The 19,208-nt window shown below is 32.9% G+C and overlaps 2 protein-coding genes across 4 annotated transcripts in view; one reads left to right on the plus strand and one right to left on the minus strand.

The window, feature by feature from the left end:
• Window positions 1–19,208, plus strand: part of LOC116345458 (protein Shroom) — a 180,697-nt gene that overhangs the window by 104,009 nt on the left and 57,480 nt on the right. The gene's annotated exons all lie outside the window — the stretch shown is intronic.
• On the minus strand, window positions 12,711–15,451 carry LOC116345459. The gene is made up of 7 exons (XM_031774864.1): window positions 14,229–15,451; window positions 14,027–14,136; window positions 13,828–13,939; window positions 13,645–13,763; window positions 13,430–13,532; window positions 13,221–13,354; window positions 12,711–13,114 (listed from the first exon to the last, which is right to left on the minus strand). Exons 1-7 carry the CDS (start codon window positions 14,416–14,418, stop codon window positions 12,920–12,922), a joined length of 963 nt encoding a protein of 320 aa, XP_031630724.1. The 5' UTR covers window positions 14,419–15,451; the 3' UTR covers window positions 12,711–12,919.

The following is a 19,208-nucleotide window of genomic DNA, read 5'->3' on the forward strand; positions in this document are numbered from 1 at the left end:
AAAAACATAGCACGAGAAAGCGTTGCTTTCGGAATTGCAAACGAAAACAAGAGATAGAAAGAGACACGGTTCCCATACACACCTATAACGTGCGATCGAGCAATATCGCAACACGAAAAGCAGCAAACAAACATCTCTCAAAAATATAAACTCAATCAAAATGGTGTTTGGAGGAAAGTTTCGAATTCGAAGGTTGGTTACTATCTTTTAAATGTTTATCTCCTATTATCATTTGATTGTTTGGTTTAAAAAATAAAAATTAAGCATAAAAAATGATGTGCGATGATTATGATACGGGCGCGTATTGAATGAGATCAAGAATCTACAGTTTGCAGTTTTAGTATGGCAAAATCTGAATTTTCAATGTGCGCCAATATAAACGAACATATCTTAGTCTTACTGTCAATCGTGCGTTTGTCGTCTTTGAAAATTCAGACCAAATTGTCCGATTTCTTTTTTATCAAAACTATAATAACTACTAAATAACGAAAAAAAACAATTGCATATTTGATTCTAGGTGTATTTCAGTCTTTTTTAGCATCATTTTTAACAATGCCACTCATTGAAGTGTTCTACCTATGATGTGACAACAAGTGACTAAAAAATATGTATTCTTTTTCATTTTTGGATGCGATGCGGTTGAAATCTTTAAAAAATGTGTCTGCTCTGTGTTTGGAGTCGAATATTAACGTGACATGTTTTTTATGTGTTCATTCAGGTTCATTCAGTTGGGTTCTTATATTTTTTGTATTGCGTGCGTCTTCCAAAACTTAACAACAACCGAAAAAAAAATTCACATACACAACAAATTGTTTGTATAACTTCTATTAAGTTTGCACGGTTGAATGTTTTGTTATATACGTCGAATAATGCTCCGAGCAGAATATTTAGTAGTAACGACTGGCCATTTCCTATTGCTTTTGCACTAAACGCGAAACGAGCACCATCAAATTTACATATTTCATATAACGTTGTTTTTTTTTGCCGAAATTCTTTAGCCCAGCGCAACCAAAGAAAAAAAAATACACACAACAACAATAACAACATCACAAACAAATGGCCAGAAAAGAAATAATTACTTCTTTTTCGTATGTTAATGAACGCATTTTTGTGTGTGTAAAAGCGCAAAAATTTTTTTTTGTTTTTGATTTGGTTGCTTGCAATATATCTTTCTTGAGTTGTTTGGTCTCGATGAATTTTTTTTCGACTGCGTGTAATTAAGGTGTTGGAACATGTGTGCAAGCCGGTTATATGGCATGTATCCATAATTAAGTGTAATTCAACTGTGTTTTGTGCCATTGAAACTGTTCGCGTTCCATGTTAAGCGCGATTTACTGTACGGTGTCTTTTCTCTTTCTGGCCACCAATTCGATTTTGTGTATGTGTGCACTTGCAAAACCTGTAATTACCTTGACAACACACTGCACGATAGAAGAAAGAATTCTGAAAGAAAGCAAGCACTATTTTCAGCTCGTTTCCAATAATATTTGACTGCTATTGTCGAGATAGGTGAGTGAATGAACCGAGAGCAATTGAACAAACGAAAAACAAAAACCAAAACAAAAGAAATGATGCACCTATTTGATGTTTGCACATGGATTTGTGTCCAGAGACTGAGAAAGAGGAAGAGAGAGAGAGAGAGAGAGAGAGAGAGAGAGAGAGAGAGACTGAAGTCCAATTGACAGAAAAAAGACGTGTTTTTTCTTCATTCATTTTAAACGCGCTATTAGTTGATTTCCTGGCACATGAACGGAATATTCAATGAAATGATATTATATTACGGTATTTAACGGCGGAAACTATAGGCTAGTCCATTTCGTACATTTAACACATAGCTATACGGAACAATTCATTTAATCAAGATTCTATTCTAACACGATTGCGCGCCTATTCGTACTTTATTCCAAAGAATATATATATTTTCAAATATAAATCTCCGTTAATTTTTCCAATGACTCTGCATGGATCGTGATGACTGTGTGTGTGTTACCTGACCAAAAAATAGAAACAAAAACTATCACATTCAAAATAAACATGATCATTTGCATTTTGCTCGTTTTTCTCGTGTTTTAATTTCGAATGTAAATAAAAAAAAAATCAATAAATTCTATATGTGTATTGCTTCTTTCTCACTCGCGCCATCACAATCATCACCTTCTTGAATTGATCACTTATTCTCTTAAATTGAATAAATTACAGACCAAAACATTATTTCTTTTCGTCTTTTTTTTTCTCTTTCTGCATCGACAGAGAAATAGCGAGAAAATTTAAATGAAGTCGTGTGGACTAGGCGAAAACTTATGTGCTTGTATATCATTAATTTTAATTTCGACCATGCAATTTAAATGGTATAGAAGAGAAAAAAGAATCTTCACCATGTCGTTTCTTTGGTTCTTAGAGAGGAGCAACCACAACAACAACGACGAAAAAAAAATCAATATATTTTTTTTTCTCTCGATGCTTTCCAAGAAGTTTATTGTAATTGCTTGAGCAAACCGTGTATTTGCTACGTTTTTCATGTGTGATTCTGATCATCTCAATGCAAAAGATGGCCAAGCACACAAACTCTGAATGAGATTTAATTTATTTCATGTAATTAGGCGTAGCATACAGAGAGCGCACTCAGAATGTATTCATTATAGTGATAAATATCGCATTTTGTGTGTGTGTATACGCGATGTACTGTAGTTCTTATTATCTGTTTTCGGCTTTCACTGCACCACACACACACATATATATATTTTATTTCCGCAATTGTGTGCGCGCGCTTTCATTGCAATACAGTTTGCTTTTATGCATATTGAATGCTTATGGGTTGAGTGCGCGAGTGCGCGTCATGAATGACAGCTTTGCCATCTGAATTCACGACGAGGAAATTTAATGACAACTCAAGTGTTGCAAAAACGCACACTGGACTCTTTACTTTGCGATAAATGATCCATCTATTAATTACATACAATACAGAAAATATACATATATATAGCTAATTGTAACAAGATGCCATTTGTTCGGATAGTTTTCAATGAAATAAGTAACAAAACAAAAATTGACTTTACACGCCATTTCACATTCGGATTATTTATTGGGAAATGTTAAGAAACAATGTTCAAATTCGTTATATGTGTATGATTTTCATTGAAATATTGAGCCTGAATCATTTTAATTTATTGAAATTGTTGTTCGAGTATAATATTTTCTATTGAATTAACGAAAATGGCGACTTTTATGAATGAATTTCGATGGTATCAATATGAGTGGGAAATAAAGTCTAAACAAGCTTTGATATATTGTCTACAATGTGAAATGAAATCGAAACAGAAATGCTGATATCGAACATTTATATGTGTTGCTACTTGCCGTCTGTTTTCGCTCTATTTTGCCATTATTTTGCAAACTGATGCGCATTTTCTCTCGATTTAAAACTCAACGCGATTTGAATAATCTACTCGGCCGATGTATCGATTTCATTTTTGTTTTCCTGTTTTATTTGTTGTTTGTGTTTCTATTTGAAGTGTTAAATCTCTGTAGCATGCGATTTTAAATATAAACTCCAATAATTCCGTTCTATTTTAATGTATTTATGTTATGCATATCATTAATATTGGTAAAAAGTGCATTTTGTTGCTGTTGTTGTAGTTTGAATATGGGCTTGGAATGGCAAGTTCATCATTAATATCGATCAAGAGGCTTTTTTTCCCTCTTATTTCACAAAACACACTAACTTTCTCGTTGAAAGTAAATCGTCAGCGCAGCACAATAGCGATCAATCAGTCTAGATTTAAAGCGGAAAATGTCATGATGCCATTTGAATTGCACAAAATTAATGTTGGCCAGAATCTGGGACGGATGACAGTTTTTTTTCTTCTCTTATTTCTGTTCCAATTTTAATTTCCACGAGCATGCTTCCTACTTTTTCTGAAGCATGTGTCATTTTTTTTATGAACATTATGTAAATCAATCATATTGATGAAGAATTTTTGTATATCAATGTTTCCAAACGTTTTTCCACTAATTTGATTGACACTTGTAATTATTGGCACTTATGAAGCGGAAATGATTTTTTAGCAAAATTAAATCACATTTTCTTCGGTATATTGCAACAGTCAGCTATCGAAAACAAATATGTACAGTACTTGTAAAAACAAAAACCATATTTTGGTGATTCACTGAAAAACAACAAAAAAATGAATGGCTTTAGCTGCGAAGATAAAAGAGAAACACTTATGTATGCAAACTCTCTACAAAAATTGATAAACAATAAATCACAAGCAGCACCTTTTAGAACACGTTATTTTTTTTTCTCTTGGTCTCTTTTGTACAACGCAATAAAATAAAACGAAATAATGGTTTCCACACCGAATTAACATTTGTCGATTCATCCCGAACAAATTTGTGTTGAATGAGATAATTTGTGAGAATCAATACAAAATAACAAAATGCCATTTACAAGTGATGCCAATCACAAAATTGGAAATGTACAAATATTGATACATTGATATTTATTATTAATCTTTTCGAATTGTTTCGTTCGCGATTAGATACGTAACATGCCTTTATTTGTGAATTTTTGTAATAAAACCAAATACAAATAGAAAAAGGCAGCAAATAAATCACTGAGAATAACGGAGATATTTCAAAAACAATAAAAAGAAAAAAAAATAAGAAATACAAACAAACGGATCGAATATTCATCCAGAGATATTTCAAAATACACGATTTTTCAGTACTGTTCAACAAAATAATTGTCTCAAATTTACTCGTTCATCTTTATCAAACCGTTTCGAAATATATCTCACCATCAGCTGTGAATATTCAGTTCGATTCATTCTCTGAATGAAAACCGAAAATATTTTAAAACTCTTTATAAATGCTATGCGCATTTCGAAATGTCGAATCTATCGAATATGGTTCGGGCCATCATATTTTTCTTGTTTTGCAAGGCAATCATCGCTTAAACAATTGATTCTAATGTCAATTTGGTATAAATTTCAGTTGCAATAGCTACCATATTCAACGATGGAAAAGTGTAATAATAACATATTAGTAGCAACTTAACATAAAAGAGCGTCTTCTTTATGCACATAATCCAGCGAAAAGATATGCAAAAGAATTGAAAATTTGCCGATCGAAAAGTGTACAGAAGGAAAATATGTTTACTACATTTAATTGAAATTCAACAATTTTTTTACCATAGACAAAACCTATTAACAAACATATTTTATTCTTTTATTCGGTATATTTTTCATATGAGAAATTTCAATTTGCCTTCTTTTTTTTTCATTCCAAACACCTTGTATTGAAATTCTGTAACAATGCACCTGGGGGGTAGACACGCAATCCAAAAGAACAAATCTATACGAAAAAAATATTAAAAAAAATATCAAGTTAAAGAATAAAAATACAAAGAGATTTAATATTTTCGAAATGTGTTTTAACTATAAACGAAATATACTTGATTTTTTTTAACTAAAAAAGGTTTTTGCTTGCTTAAAAAAAAAAAAAAATATTGATGTAGAATTTTATGCTTTGTTTTAGTATTGTAATGTCACTTGTCAAATAGATTCATATCATTCAAATCACGAATGAATTACAACGAATCATTTGAATCATGTCTACCCCCTTACAATGCACATTGATGAAACACATAAAAATGGAAACAAACGAATTGGAATGAAAGAAAAAAGGTGCATTATTTTAATAATGTGCAAAATCATATGGCAGGTGTATGAAAATCATTCGTCCATTTCAGAAGAAATAAAAATATTCTCATTGACCATGGTATTTTTGTTTCTTGTATGTTTTTTTTTTTATTTTCATTTTTACAATGCGAAACAATTGGGAACCTTTCTATTCTCGATTTTCTTTTTTGTTTTATTTACCATAACAAACACAAAGACGAATACATGTTGACATTTGCGATAACATGTGAAGTTCTTTTGTTTTAGCTTTCATCGCGATTTTCGATGCTTGTTTTAACCATATGATTGTAGGCGCGCAACAAAGGTGCATCAATATGAAATTCAGAGAAATCGCATCAAAACACCACCTCCATTGGCCATTTCCTGCGGCATTTTATGTGTGTTTTGACGATCGTTTTTAACTGTTAATCATGAATTGTGGAAGAGACTCGGCTTTGGAGTTAGTGTGTCGATGACAAAGGCATGCAATGACGGGCGGCAAATTTTATGTGAATCTCCAGCTATTTATGCGTGAGAATACCATAATAAATGTTTATTTTTCCAAAGCCAATTCATGTTCAGAATATTATTCAGAATATTTTTTTGCGCTTATTATTCGGCGAAAAATATGTGCTGTATTCTAATTTCGGTCGAGCGTGCGCGCGCTTTGTGTTAGGGCACACACTGTTGGTACCAAGGAAAGTATGCCTAACATTTAATGCCGTGAATGAACAACGAAAAAAAAATAAACAGTCAAAACCCACAATGTGTGTGTGCATTATCTTGGCTGTTGGTGCTGCCATACATCGTCATCGTTATTACTTTTATTATAATGTTTATTAACATTTTATGGCAATCGAATTGTTTTCCAAAGTAGAATTTTGCCGCAAGACAAACATAGCATCTGTTTTGTTTATGCATTGCACGCTCATACGTATGGAGCAAAAAAAAAGAAGTACATTCAGACGGCTAATAATACTTGTGAATGTGGGCAAGTGGGTACATCTCTTTAATGTAACAACATCAGACAACGAAACACCATTTCGATCAATTGCGGTGTAAAATCTTCAAAATTTCATTGGCATGCGGTCAATAGAATGAAAAGAAGAAGAAAAAATCCCGACCATTATTATTTGTATATTTGCGCCGAGATGAACATATGCAAATGTTCTATAATTCTCATTCGATAGTTGATTTACCACTCGCATTGGTAAAACAATTCGATTTTTCATGCCGAGAACCAAATGAAAATAACGCTCACGAAAGAGAGACAGCAAACAAACAAACAAAAAACATAAGAAGAGATCCATCAACGAATTAGCTGGCCATGCTGTGAGCAAAGAAAGCTACTTAAACTATTGCTTTTAGTCGATATCTAGATGAAGTCTTGAAATCGATTTGTGAATAATCGATGTTTGATGGCCTTGTTCAATCCATCGTGTGTTGGGCCTTTCGAAGAATGACGACGACGACGCCGTCGACCACGAGAAGTAGAATATTTCTTCTTTTTTTTTTATTCATATCGACAATGGGTGTTCGCATTCGATATGTTCATTGAATCGAATGCTAATTTATTTTATTGTGATCGTTGTGTTCTTTCTCTTTGCACTGAAACTACCTGTTCCACTTTTCTGGAGCGGCAATTTGTTTACTCTTGATGCTTGCGATTGTACAGAGATAAAAAGCAAAAAAAAAAAAAAAATGATTACATATAAACACAGAAACTCGGACTCATGTACACAATGTTGTGCATGATTATTGTCTAGCTGATGATTGTGCTTTGGCTCCAATGCGTATCGAAATCTGATTGAGTTATATCGATCGATATCATTCAACACGATCGACGTGCAACTAAGAAATCAATAATATTTCTAGAAAGAGCTCTTATACCAATCGCAACAGTAATTAATAAACGAATACTCTCGACAGATTGAGGCTGATAGATTTTTATATCTGCAGAAAATCCTCACAATACAATAGTGCAAATAAAATAAATAATCTGGCAATAGCAGAAAAAATATCGCCAGAGAATAAAAAAGACAGGAATTTTTTTCATCAATTTTTTGATTTAAAATTCAATTTTTGCTCATTACAAAATAGTTTTTCATTCTCAACAACGTTTATATCGATTATCGATCGTTTCAAAATGATTATGTTTAATAGGCAATACCTTTAATTAGTGAATTTAAGAAAAAAAAATCTTCTTCACGAATAAAAAATTGGCATAACAATCAGAACTGCCGACTGTTTAATTTACAAATTATTTTGAACAGCATGTTCGTTAAATTATGTCTAGTTGGTTTATCGAAATGGTTGATTTTTTGTTCATACATTCCGTATGAAAAAAAAAGAAGAACGAATCGCACGAAAGGATGTTAATTTCTGAAAAGCATATAATTTGAAAGGCCGGAATACGCGTGTTAAGAGAATTCGAGTCTAATTTCTCTAATTGGCAAAATTCTAATACAATAATTAGATAAGTGGTGAGCAATGACCCGTAACAAATTGATTCTGATTTGATGTGTTCTTCGATTCTTTTATTTTGTTTTTATATATTTCTCTTTCGTTCACTTCGGCCGAAACACCTCTGAAGATAAATCATATACACATCATTGAAGTTTTCTTGCTTTTTTTTTTGTTGTGCACAGAAACGTACGATTTGGCACGGTTCATGTCTCGTCGATTGATTCCTCATTTTGACACAACACAAGCAAATAGTTCTGATTCTTTATTTTCTTCTCTTCTATCTGCGATTTTTTTTCTTTATTTCAAAGCTTTTAAATCGATTGTTAACAGTCAGTTTGTATTTCAGTATAGACATAATCATCCAAACACAAACACGCACAAACATACACACACATTTACGTGAAATTGAGCTGCATCACACTCTTAATCTCGTCCCAAAATGTTCGTGTGTTGTGAAAATACATAAAAAAAATGCTGACGTTTTTCGTTGACTCCATCTCTGGGAAATAGGTTTTGTAAGATAACGGAAAAGGGCCCATTGATGCTTGTCTCTATCCTCGGGCTCAGCTAAATTCTGCATATTGTGTGAAAAAACCACACATACACGAACACAAAAAAAATTCAAACGAAATTATGTCGAGTGTTGAAGTAAAGATTGCACACGCAACATTCGAAAGAAGAAGAAAAAAATGTACGCCTTATGAAGGAGAAGAGAAAAAAAGAAGAAAACAACGCTATCGCGCACATATGTACAAAAAAAAAAACGATAAATGAACGTGTATGACTAAATCTAATCATAAAATCTTATATCTTGATTTAAAATGCATGCAAGATGGGATGCCATTTCAAACGCGCAACTCTTAAAAAGCCACTTCCATAACAGGGTTTAGATTTAGCAATAATCTAACATTTAATTTTATTTATTATTTTTTTCAATTATTCTTTTCGCCATAACTTCGTGGTGATTCTTTGCCACATTAAGCAATGTACCATTCAGCCACCAAACACATACGGTCACATACGCCCAATGCGAAATTCAATGTCTTCTTATCTTAATTTTATTTAATTAATCTTCGTTTTGAATGGGATAGATCGATTTTTGTGGAATACACATTTTCTACGCTTCGGGTTGCGTTTTGCGCGGAATTGACCTTTTCTTATGGTTCAGATCAATTACAGTCGTCGCACATCAATCATGGTTAATCAATTTCAGACGATCTTGCATAGAAATGTTGCGCAAAAATACCATTGTCAAAGTGGAAAAAATCCTTTCATTGATCATCGGCCATCATCAATTTATTGATTCCTTTGTATATGTCAACTATTTTGCGAACAGAACCATGTGTACTTTTCTCTCTCTCTGCCTCCTTTTGTTTGTTTGTTTAGTTTATTTTATCACTTATCGTGGTCTGCTATCTGTGTCACAGTTAGTCATCGCTTTGATGTAAATAATCAAATAACAACAAACCGTGCAACTTTTGTAGGTTTGGGCAAATAAAATTTACGTATCACCTTCGTGTATTTTAATCACTTGAACATATAATGATAAAATAATTTGAATTTTAATTGGCCGCACGCCCTTTCTCACATTTTTGTTGTTGCTGTTTTTACTTTTGTGAATAATTTTCGTTCAAGATTTTTGAATTTCAATCAGCAGCAAGCGATCAGCATTGATTACGAAAAGCACGCAATTGTGGATATTGAAATTTACTGATAAATATTTTTTTTTTATGAGCCACGGTTGTTAAATTATGGGCGGAATATTTCCATTTCGTAGCAATAATTGCAATTTTAGTCAGATTCATAGAATTCTAATGACACTGTACAGTGTACAGTGTACATATGTTGGTATGAATTCCGTATGAATCAACCATTTTGTTGGAGCATTTTTCGTATACACCTTGATTCTTGCATCCTTCAATGGTTTCGCCTCTCTTTTTCTCTTTGTATGTAGCAGAAAACATACACATATACGGTTTATAATAAATTTGCCGTGCCGAATTAGACTCATAAAGTCGAGAAATTACGTTTGATAATGTCAAAAAGATATGAGAATTTAAATTACAACTGCTCACCATGATGATGGGCCAATCTTTTGTGTTCATTTTATGCAAAAATCACGCTATTAATTTCAGCTTTATTATTAGCAATGATCTCCCTCTCTTATCTCGAACAAAAAAAAAATTATAAAGAGAAACAAAAAATAAACGGTACATCGAACAAACACTCCAATTGTGTATATATGATGCGCTATGTATGCATAGTAATTTTTGCTTGAACAACAACAACATCAAAAAATAATAAAAATTAAAGGATGAATACAGGTCATGTGTAGAAATTGAGAGATGGTGGTGCACATTTACATAACTAGGCAATAAATTTAAATGTGCTGAATTAAATTCTGTGTAAATGTGCTTTACTTTATGACTTTGCGGAATATAGGTACGCATTTCAAACGGTACCCGTGCAGACAAAGAGAAATAGAGAATTTGTAGAACTATTCATTAATACGTAATAAGTTCATATGCCATGCCATTAATTTGCTAGGTCTTCGTCTCTCTATTCCACACCGGCTTGAAAATTTAATAATAATTGCCAAAATGTAAGTTTCTCAATTAATTTTGAATGGTATCATTTTAATGTCTTCAGCTCGTTTTCATCTGCATCTATTTCGTACTGCTTTAAAAATCCACCGCGGTAAAAGCAAACCATTTTTTTACGTTTTTTTTTATTGTCAACCACTGCTTGCGTGATTGTAATTCACAAAAACTCATGAAACTTATTATACAATGGTACAAAATATCGGTAAAAAAACGACAATAAAAAAAACGAAAGAAAAATAAGTCATCACTTCCGATGCTTTCTCAATCCCATTGTGTTCACATCGAAAGAGAGGAGGAAAGATCCACAAAATCGTTTTTGCGATATTTGCTTTCATTTTGTTGACAATATTTTCATTTTAATTTTCTCTACGCTTTATTTGATTGAATGTAATGAATTAACCGCGAATCTATTATCTGATTTGTTTTTTTTTTTTCAAATTGTTTTTCATTTGTTAACTTTCGTTTTATTTTGTTTGGTCAATGCAAATCGATAAACATAAAATTCATTTGATTTTATTAGATGATTTATATGATAGAGGAAGTAATAAACCATCATCGTAGCTTGGCGTTAAATTGATGCATAAAGCACCACTGTAAATAACGTCAATATTAAATGATTGAATGATGACGAGATGACTGGTGCCACCAAATGTACAAATCTATACAAAAAACTACTTCAATTTTGTAATTGAAAACTAAGTGTTTTTTGGGGTACTGAACAAAAGTACAAATTTGGGTAAAAAAGATATACTTATGTGTGTGTGTGTGTAGTGCGAGCGCATCTCACTCTCAATCGCGCGCGATCTTCATTTACAAAACTCGTTGTCTTTCTTTTCTACCATTAACTCGTTCGATGTGTCAACTTTTACTTCACGACTTTTTCCTCCATAGCATGAACTTTGCTTAGTTTGCCAATTTAATTTTTCAACAACACCCATCAACTAAATCCAATTCCAGCCTCACAATGCCTTTATTTCTTAATTTATGTGCATGTCGGCTCATTACGTTTTCACGTTGTATCACATTTTCCCAAATCTTTCAATCGTTTGCGCTTTCATTCTTTTTGTATCATGTTTTCTACCTTTTCAGTTTTGTATACGTAGTTTTTTTTCCTCGACTATATTCTCCCCGGCAAATAGCTTCTCTCTCTTTCAGTGTGTGTGTGTGTGTGTGTGTGTGTGTCGTGGTTTGCATTGTTCAAGAAGAGAAATTAGCTTCAAAATTGTAATGCTAATTGAATTTTGCTGTTTTTCCATTCCGAATTTTTACCAAATAAAGACGGTGTTTTTTGTTCGATTTGGAATATCAAACACTATGTATTTTTCATATTCCATTCAGCACTAATTTTATTTATGTGGATTTGTATTTTTTTATTGTTGCCGTTGCTTTTCGGGCAGATAAAATTCATTCACAGTTTCATCGACCAAGAACTACAAATTCACTGGAATTGAAATGTTTCACTTCTCTTTTTTTCATCTTTTCTTCCGTTCGAAATACATCGACAAGTAACGACAATTCCAAACTCGTTTGCACACAATATCACAATGAAGAGCAGAGAAAATTATTGGAAAGCAACAACAAAAAAAAAAAAAGAAATTAAATGAAAAATAAATAATTAAGCTTAATTATTACAGAGCATGGCTGTGTCGCATCAACTGAAAAGAAGATATCTTTCATGGAACATTTTTTTCTGAAGTATTTATTAACCAAATTTGTAATGTATGTGAGAGAACCTTTCAAACCAAATGCAACAGCCACAAAAATGTATGCCCAATACCGTTTATACTATTTATTGTATTGTTATTTTCTTGTCAATAATTCCAAGTCATTCCAATGTGTGTTAGCATCGACGTTGTTGCGTGAAGCTCAAACATAAACACAGAAACCGACTCAAATCTAAAGAAAAACGACCGTCTATTTAATATGCAATTCAATTTTTTTATGTTTTATTTGTGATATTCGGGTTCATTGTCAATACAAAAAAATGCAATTCATTTTCAAACGAAAGTAATAATAAAAATAATAATAATAATAATATAAAACGAACAAAAAAACTGCTACTTCTATTTAAGTAGTTACAATTTTCGGATGATGATAAAACGACATTCATTGCCGTTAAAAAATAACGTAATTATCGCAACCGATACTGATTTGAATGTTGTTGATTTCAAATCACATGCTCTCAAATCTTTGAATTTTACGATATGGACAATATCGAATGGTGTGCGCATAATCGCCAGTGGCACCGCAAATGCTGCACTTGAATACACGTAAACGTGGACAACGCACCCGATTTCGATTGTCTTTCAATTTATGCGATCGGTATACTTGCTCGAATTCGCCATTATTCTTACAAAATGCACAAAACTTTGTGTCAAATATACCGGATGCGACGAAATGTAAAAGAACAAAAAAAAACAAACATTAATCGATTTGAAACGATCCAAAATTTGAGTGCCAAAAATATACGTACGTCATTGACATTCAATTTGGGTTGTGAGAACCGCTGTTTGGTAGCACGGTCATTTTGATGTTGTGTCGGCACTACTATTGGCGGCGGCGGAACTGCTAATGCTGTGGCTGCGTCACTTTTGCAGCTCAGATATACTAAATGAGAAACGAAATTAAAATTGGTTTAATAAAAACCATAATCACCATCAAACCATTCTTTAATTTAATTACCATTTGCCAATTGCAAAATTTTATTTGCCAGGTCATCCATTGCCGTTTGATCGAACAGATTGTGTAGACCATAGGTGTTGTTCTTCCAACCGAAATTATTTGACTTTTCCAATATTTTGTTGTTTGTGCAATGAAACAAAATGAAAATCGACAAATTAAACACAAATCAATTGATATGTACAAAAATTTTGCGCGCCAAATAATCTACAACATACATCGTTGGTTGACAATTGATTTTGCGTGTACCACTGGTTGGCAATGAGTTCATCGTGCTGTCGTATTGGTACTGAATCCAATGCCGTGGTGTTCCATGTCTGACGAAGGTTTTCCATATCTATTACGATACAAGATACAATGCAAACTGCATGGGTGTATCACATATAGTTAAAACTCATTACCTTTTGTCAATGACCAAATCGGATCCAACGATGTAAATGAATCGGGTGTTTGTTCAACCAAATTGGGTACAGCATTACAATTGCAGTTGTTGTTATAACCAAAAGAGCCCAACTGTACGTGAATGATGGAAGATTAAAACAAAATTTCTTTCGTTTGATTTTTTTTTTGTTTCTCCGAAAAGTGGAAAATTACACTTACATCATTTGATGACAATGCTGATGCTGAATTTTTGTTGAAGCATTCATTGTACTGTTGCATTGGAGCTTCAACGTTTGCCGTTATTCCATTCCATGGCATACAAAAGTTCGCTAAATATATCATGTGTCAATGATTGAAGAAAAAAAAGATTCCCCAAAAAACCCATTCACCGATTGATTTAAAATATTGATGAATAAATTACCATTTTGCAAATTCCAAACATCCGATGTGAGTCCGCCTGAATTATGTTCGACGCCATTGTTCTTGGCAGTGAAATCAAAATCGGTTGATTGTTTCAATATTTTTTCAACATTATATTCCCATTTTAACGAATATTCTTCAACATCGTCATTCAAATTCATGGTTTGCGAATTAATGTTGTTCGAAGTCATAATAAATAAACAATAACAGAATTGTCAACAGGAATTAGAACGAAAATAATTTTAAAAAAAATAATAATCCGCAGAAAACAAATTAACAAATAAAAAAATTTCTTCCGTAAACGACGAAATGTTAACGATTTAACGAAATGCACAAAATATTCGGGATATTTGATCTGATTTTATTTATTTTCTTGTTCTTATGATGTTGTTTATTTTTTCCTTAATTTTCACACGAAGTCCAAACAAATAAAAAAAAAATGCTGTTGATGCGATGATTATGAATTCAGATTGTGACTGTTTGCTAAAGCGCAATTGTTACTTATTTGGCGCACAAATTTGTTTTGTATCCCGGAGATGTCAAGTGTGAATATTCTACACAGAACCGAAAACAACGCACACACACACAAACGAAAATCAAACTGATTGGAAATGAGTGCGCTAGCAACCTAAAGGGCGCATCTCTTTCTCGCTCTTTCTCTCTTTGTATTTGTGTGTGTCGGGGTTTGTGTGTTTGACCGCTTTCGTTGAAGTCATTCGCTCGGCCGATCAGTGTTCGTGTGCCAAAACATTATGCAAAATAAAGTATAACAAAAAAACAACAAATGTATAGCTTGCAGCTATTTTGTAAAGATATCTTTCCGTTTACAGAACGGTACACAATTTTTAAAGTTTGACATTGGCGGGTTTGTTTCTTTGTTTCTCTCATTTTCTAGTTCGTTCGATGCAGTTGATTTTTTTTTTCTTCACTTTGATCTGAGTTCCACTTTTTCTGTGCGTTGAGAATTTCGTTTTTTTTTATATGAAAGCAATAGCGCTGCTGTACATTGGTTGTGGACATGAAACCACAGGATTTATTATGAATGTTTAAAAGAATTGAGAAAAATAAATCCAAGTAGCCGCACGCACTTAGCATTTAAAATATTTGCCGCTCTCGGAGAGAGTGTATGTCTAAGCTTAGTAATAAAATTGAACAGCTGTCTCAACAGTTCAACAAATGAGAGAATGAAAAAAGAATACACACGTGTATTCCACTTCGATTGTCAATGCCACAGCATAGAAAAATGGAAAGAATTATTGTAATAGAACGATTGAAAAAAAGTATTGAATACTTAAACAGACCGTTTTAATATAAGAATGGTTGTTGTCGCTATACTGATGATGCTTTTTTCTTATGAAATGAAGAAAAGTACACACAAACAACTAATGACAAGTTACACAAAGTTGAATATATGACACATCCGATTTAATTACACTGTGGAACATTCAACAGCTTCTCTCTTACTCTGTTGAACAGAGTCTGTTCACATCTGTAAAGTGACCGTAGAACCCGAACGAAGACAATAGATATAATATATGATGTAAGATCACAATCCAATTCCGAGATATAAGTGTCTACATGCGTGTTTTTTTTTTGAAAAACGAAGAATTGAAAACGGGAACGGTCAAGGGAATGAAAAATCGCTGCGTAATTTAATTTTTGTGCCACATTTTTTGAATGACACAGTAACACATTCATTGGAGGTCACTTCTTCCTGAGGCTCACGCACGTAAATGGTCACTTTAGACTCTGGTCTATTCTATGATTTACGAAGCGTAAAAAAACAACACGAAAATTGTAACAAACGGAAGGCAATTATTGAAAGTGGCAAATCATCATCAGAAGACACACACACGCATAACATACAGCATCCGATTCAAATCTTGTACGATCACATTGCAATTAAATATTCAATTTATTAGAGCTATTGGCATCGCATTTGTGGTTTGACCTTTGTTAAAAGGCAAGGGAGATAAAAAGTGTACCAAAACCAATCTGGAGCATCACACTGCATTAATAAATTGCCGAAAGGAAAATGGTCAATAAAATAAACTTCTGTCAACGTAAATTAAAAAAAAAACCATTGACCCTGGCCTCTGGGTTGAATGTTTCAATATTGCGCATATTTTTTTTCTACTCGAAAATTTATGTCCGAGTCGAAATCTTGTGCAAATTCATTTTAATTTGAATCACCATCACATTTGAATTTGGTGCTTTTTTATCGTTCGATTGTTTGTGGGCATAACAGAGTGAGAAATAGCAAGTATTATACATATCTCCACCTAGTACAATGACTCTTTGACAAAGTTGGATTGAAGTAAATTATCTTAGCGCGCGGGTGTGTGTATGTGTGTCGTTTTTTCACCAGCGCCACAAAATGGCAACCAATTAATTTTTGTTTTATTTGTAACGAAACATTCTTGTATTTATATTCTATTGTTATCGCAATTAACTGTTTTTGTGTGTTTCGGACGACGTCTTAGTTTTTTTGTTTATCGCACAAAACGACACCATGTGACGTGTAATCGTTTAAATACGGGCGGAATTGTTAAATACTGGCGGAAGCCCAGTGTAAACATTGCAAGTTCTGGTTAAATAGAGCGTAATACCTTCTTCATATCTATACACACATTTATTGCTTTCAACACATGGTATTTTTTTTCTGTTTCATGTCAGAACGAAATATATTTTTACTTGAAAAAAAGAGAAGACAAATTCAAATAATTCCACGGGGTCTTTGTCACTGCGAATATTTTCAAATGAATCGTAACCAGTCGCAACGAAACAAAAATATTGATTGTCAAAACAATAAATTGAATGGCATTTTAATTATTTTAAAATTGTTTTATTTCAAGCATGATTTGCCAAAGGCGACTTTTCAAATGCATTTTATGAATCTGTGAACAAATTAAATACTTTGGCGTAATTAACACCAGTTCAAGACTCAACAGAAACAAATTCCATGCGTCGCCTATTTTACTATCATTTGACATATGAATGGTTGAGATTCAATTTTTAAGTATCTATATTTGGTGGAAGTTTTTTTTTTACTCTATCATTTAGCGTTTCCCTCATTTGAATAAAACGGAATTTATTTAAACGAAATTATTTTGTTGTTGTAAACAAATTCCATCTTTTACATTCTATTAACTTCTTTTTCTGGACTGTTGACTTTATCATCAACTTTGACTTTTTTCGGCCTTAAAAATAATTCAGATGGAATTAGAAGAGAAATTTTGACAAATTGTTCCACATTGATATTTTCGGTAGAAAATTCTTCGTTTAAAAATGAATGTAAACCCAAAAATTAAACGCATGCATAAGAGAAAATTGAACGCACTTCACAAGATTGAAGAATTTGAGACGTTTCTCTCTTCGTTTTCGTTTGAATGCGAGAAGAAATTGCTATTTAACAAGTAACGCATTTGGATTCCTCTAATTTCGTTTTTTTCGTGTGTTTGCTGGTTGTGTGCGCGCGCTATTTTTGGGAGTTGATTGTGTTCAGTGGCCCAATTTTTGGTTCACCGAACGAAGACATAAAATTCCGTAAAGGAATTATAAGCGAGTCACGATGCACCATAAATAAAAATATACAGATTCGTGCAGTTCGCACGTTTCAAAATCACAAAACTTGAGATTGCAACAGTATGATGAAATTTAAGTGTGAATCATTGGTAAATTCAACTTGTGATTTATTATCATTGTTTCACTGGCGCATATTCGATGTCATCGAATTTAAATTTGCCATCGACGATCGATCCAATTGTCATTTTATAAGTGTTATTAACACGGTTATGTTTTTTTTTCTTCTCTGTTATTGCTGCAACAGCGGTTCAAAGAAAGCAAAAACCACTGAACCGGTCATTGAAGCGATGAGAAAAAAGCAAGGAGAGGAAAAATGTAGTTGTAAATAACAACATGCTGCAACCGCGATCCATTCAAATGGAATGAAGATGGTTTTTATTGAAAACTTTTATGGCAAAAATGTTATATCGTTATTCGATTATGGTCGCTTTGAAACAATGAAATCTGCATAAGCCTAATTGAATTAGAAACATTGTGTGTGTATGGAAAACAAGAAAAAAGAAATATTTGCGACTGTATTACAGTCACTGTAATTATGAAGAGATAAAAAAAAAACAAGAGGCAACGAATGGACGAACAGAGAAATGCACACGTTAAAGCAGCAGCGACTTCGTCTGCCCAATCATCTTCGGATGAAATATGTGAATGAATTGTGTATATACTACAAACATACTAAACGTACAAAATGTTTTTCGAATAAAAACAGGCACAAAAAAAACATCAACAGCAAAACATTTACACAAAAAACACGCTTTTATACATACACTGGATAGACACAGATGGAGAGAGAGACAGAGAGAATAGCGAGCGTGTGATAAACACTAGTTTATCATTAACAATCTTGTAGAAGGAGTGCGAAAGCGACGGTGTATTAAAAAGAGACAAAGCTGAAGAAACGCAATTGACGACAAGATATAGCATTCCACACGCTGACATCATGCAATTTACGTGATGAGCCATTACAAATCGAAAGAGAAAATCCACATACAACGCAAAATATCTTTCTCTCTCGCTTGATATTTTTTTAAAAATTGTCCACGCATTAATAATAGCCACAACCGAACAGTAACGAATATATAATATATATAAAAACATGGTCATAACACTCATAATCATCAGACCATCAACAGAAAATAAAAAATATATTTTTATTTACATTACAATTAATGGAATGTGCGCGAAGATTCGAACAATAAATGTTCAGTCATAGCACGCTTTTTCTCGAATATATTAAATTAATGCAGATTTTTGTATTTGTATGTGATGGTGCTCAGTGAAATGGATCGACAGCAGCATATGTCGATTGTTTGCATGTGAGAGAGATTCAGTTCAGCCACCATAATATTATCATTAAACTTGAAAGAAAAATTTGGGCGGCATCTTGAGCCATTCTCAA

The sequence above is a fragment of the Contarinia nasturtii genome, unplaced genomic scaffold (assembly GCF_009176525.2).
Source record: "Contarinia nasturtii isolate CC-2019 unplaced genomic scaffold, AAFC_CNas_1.1 Cnas_scaffold_1240, whole genome shotgun sequence".
Lineage (NCBI taxonomy): Eukaryota > Metazoa > Arthropoda > Insecta > Diptera > Cecidomyiidae > Contarinia > Contarinia nasturtii.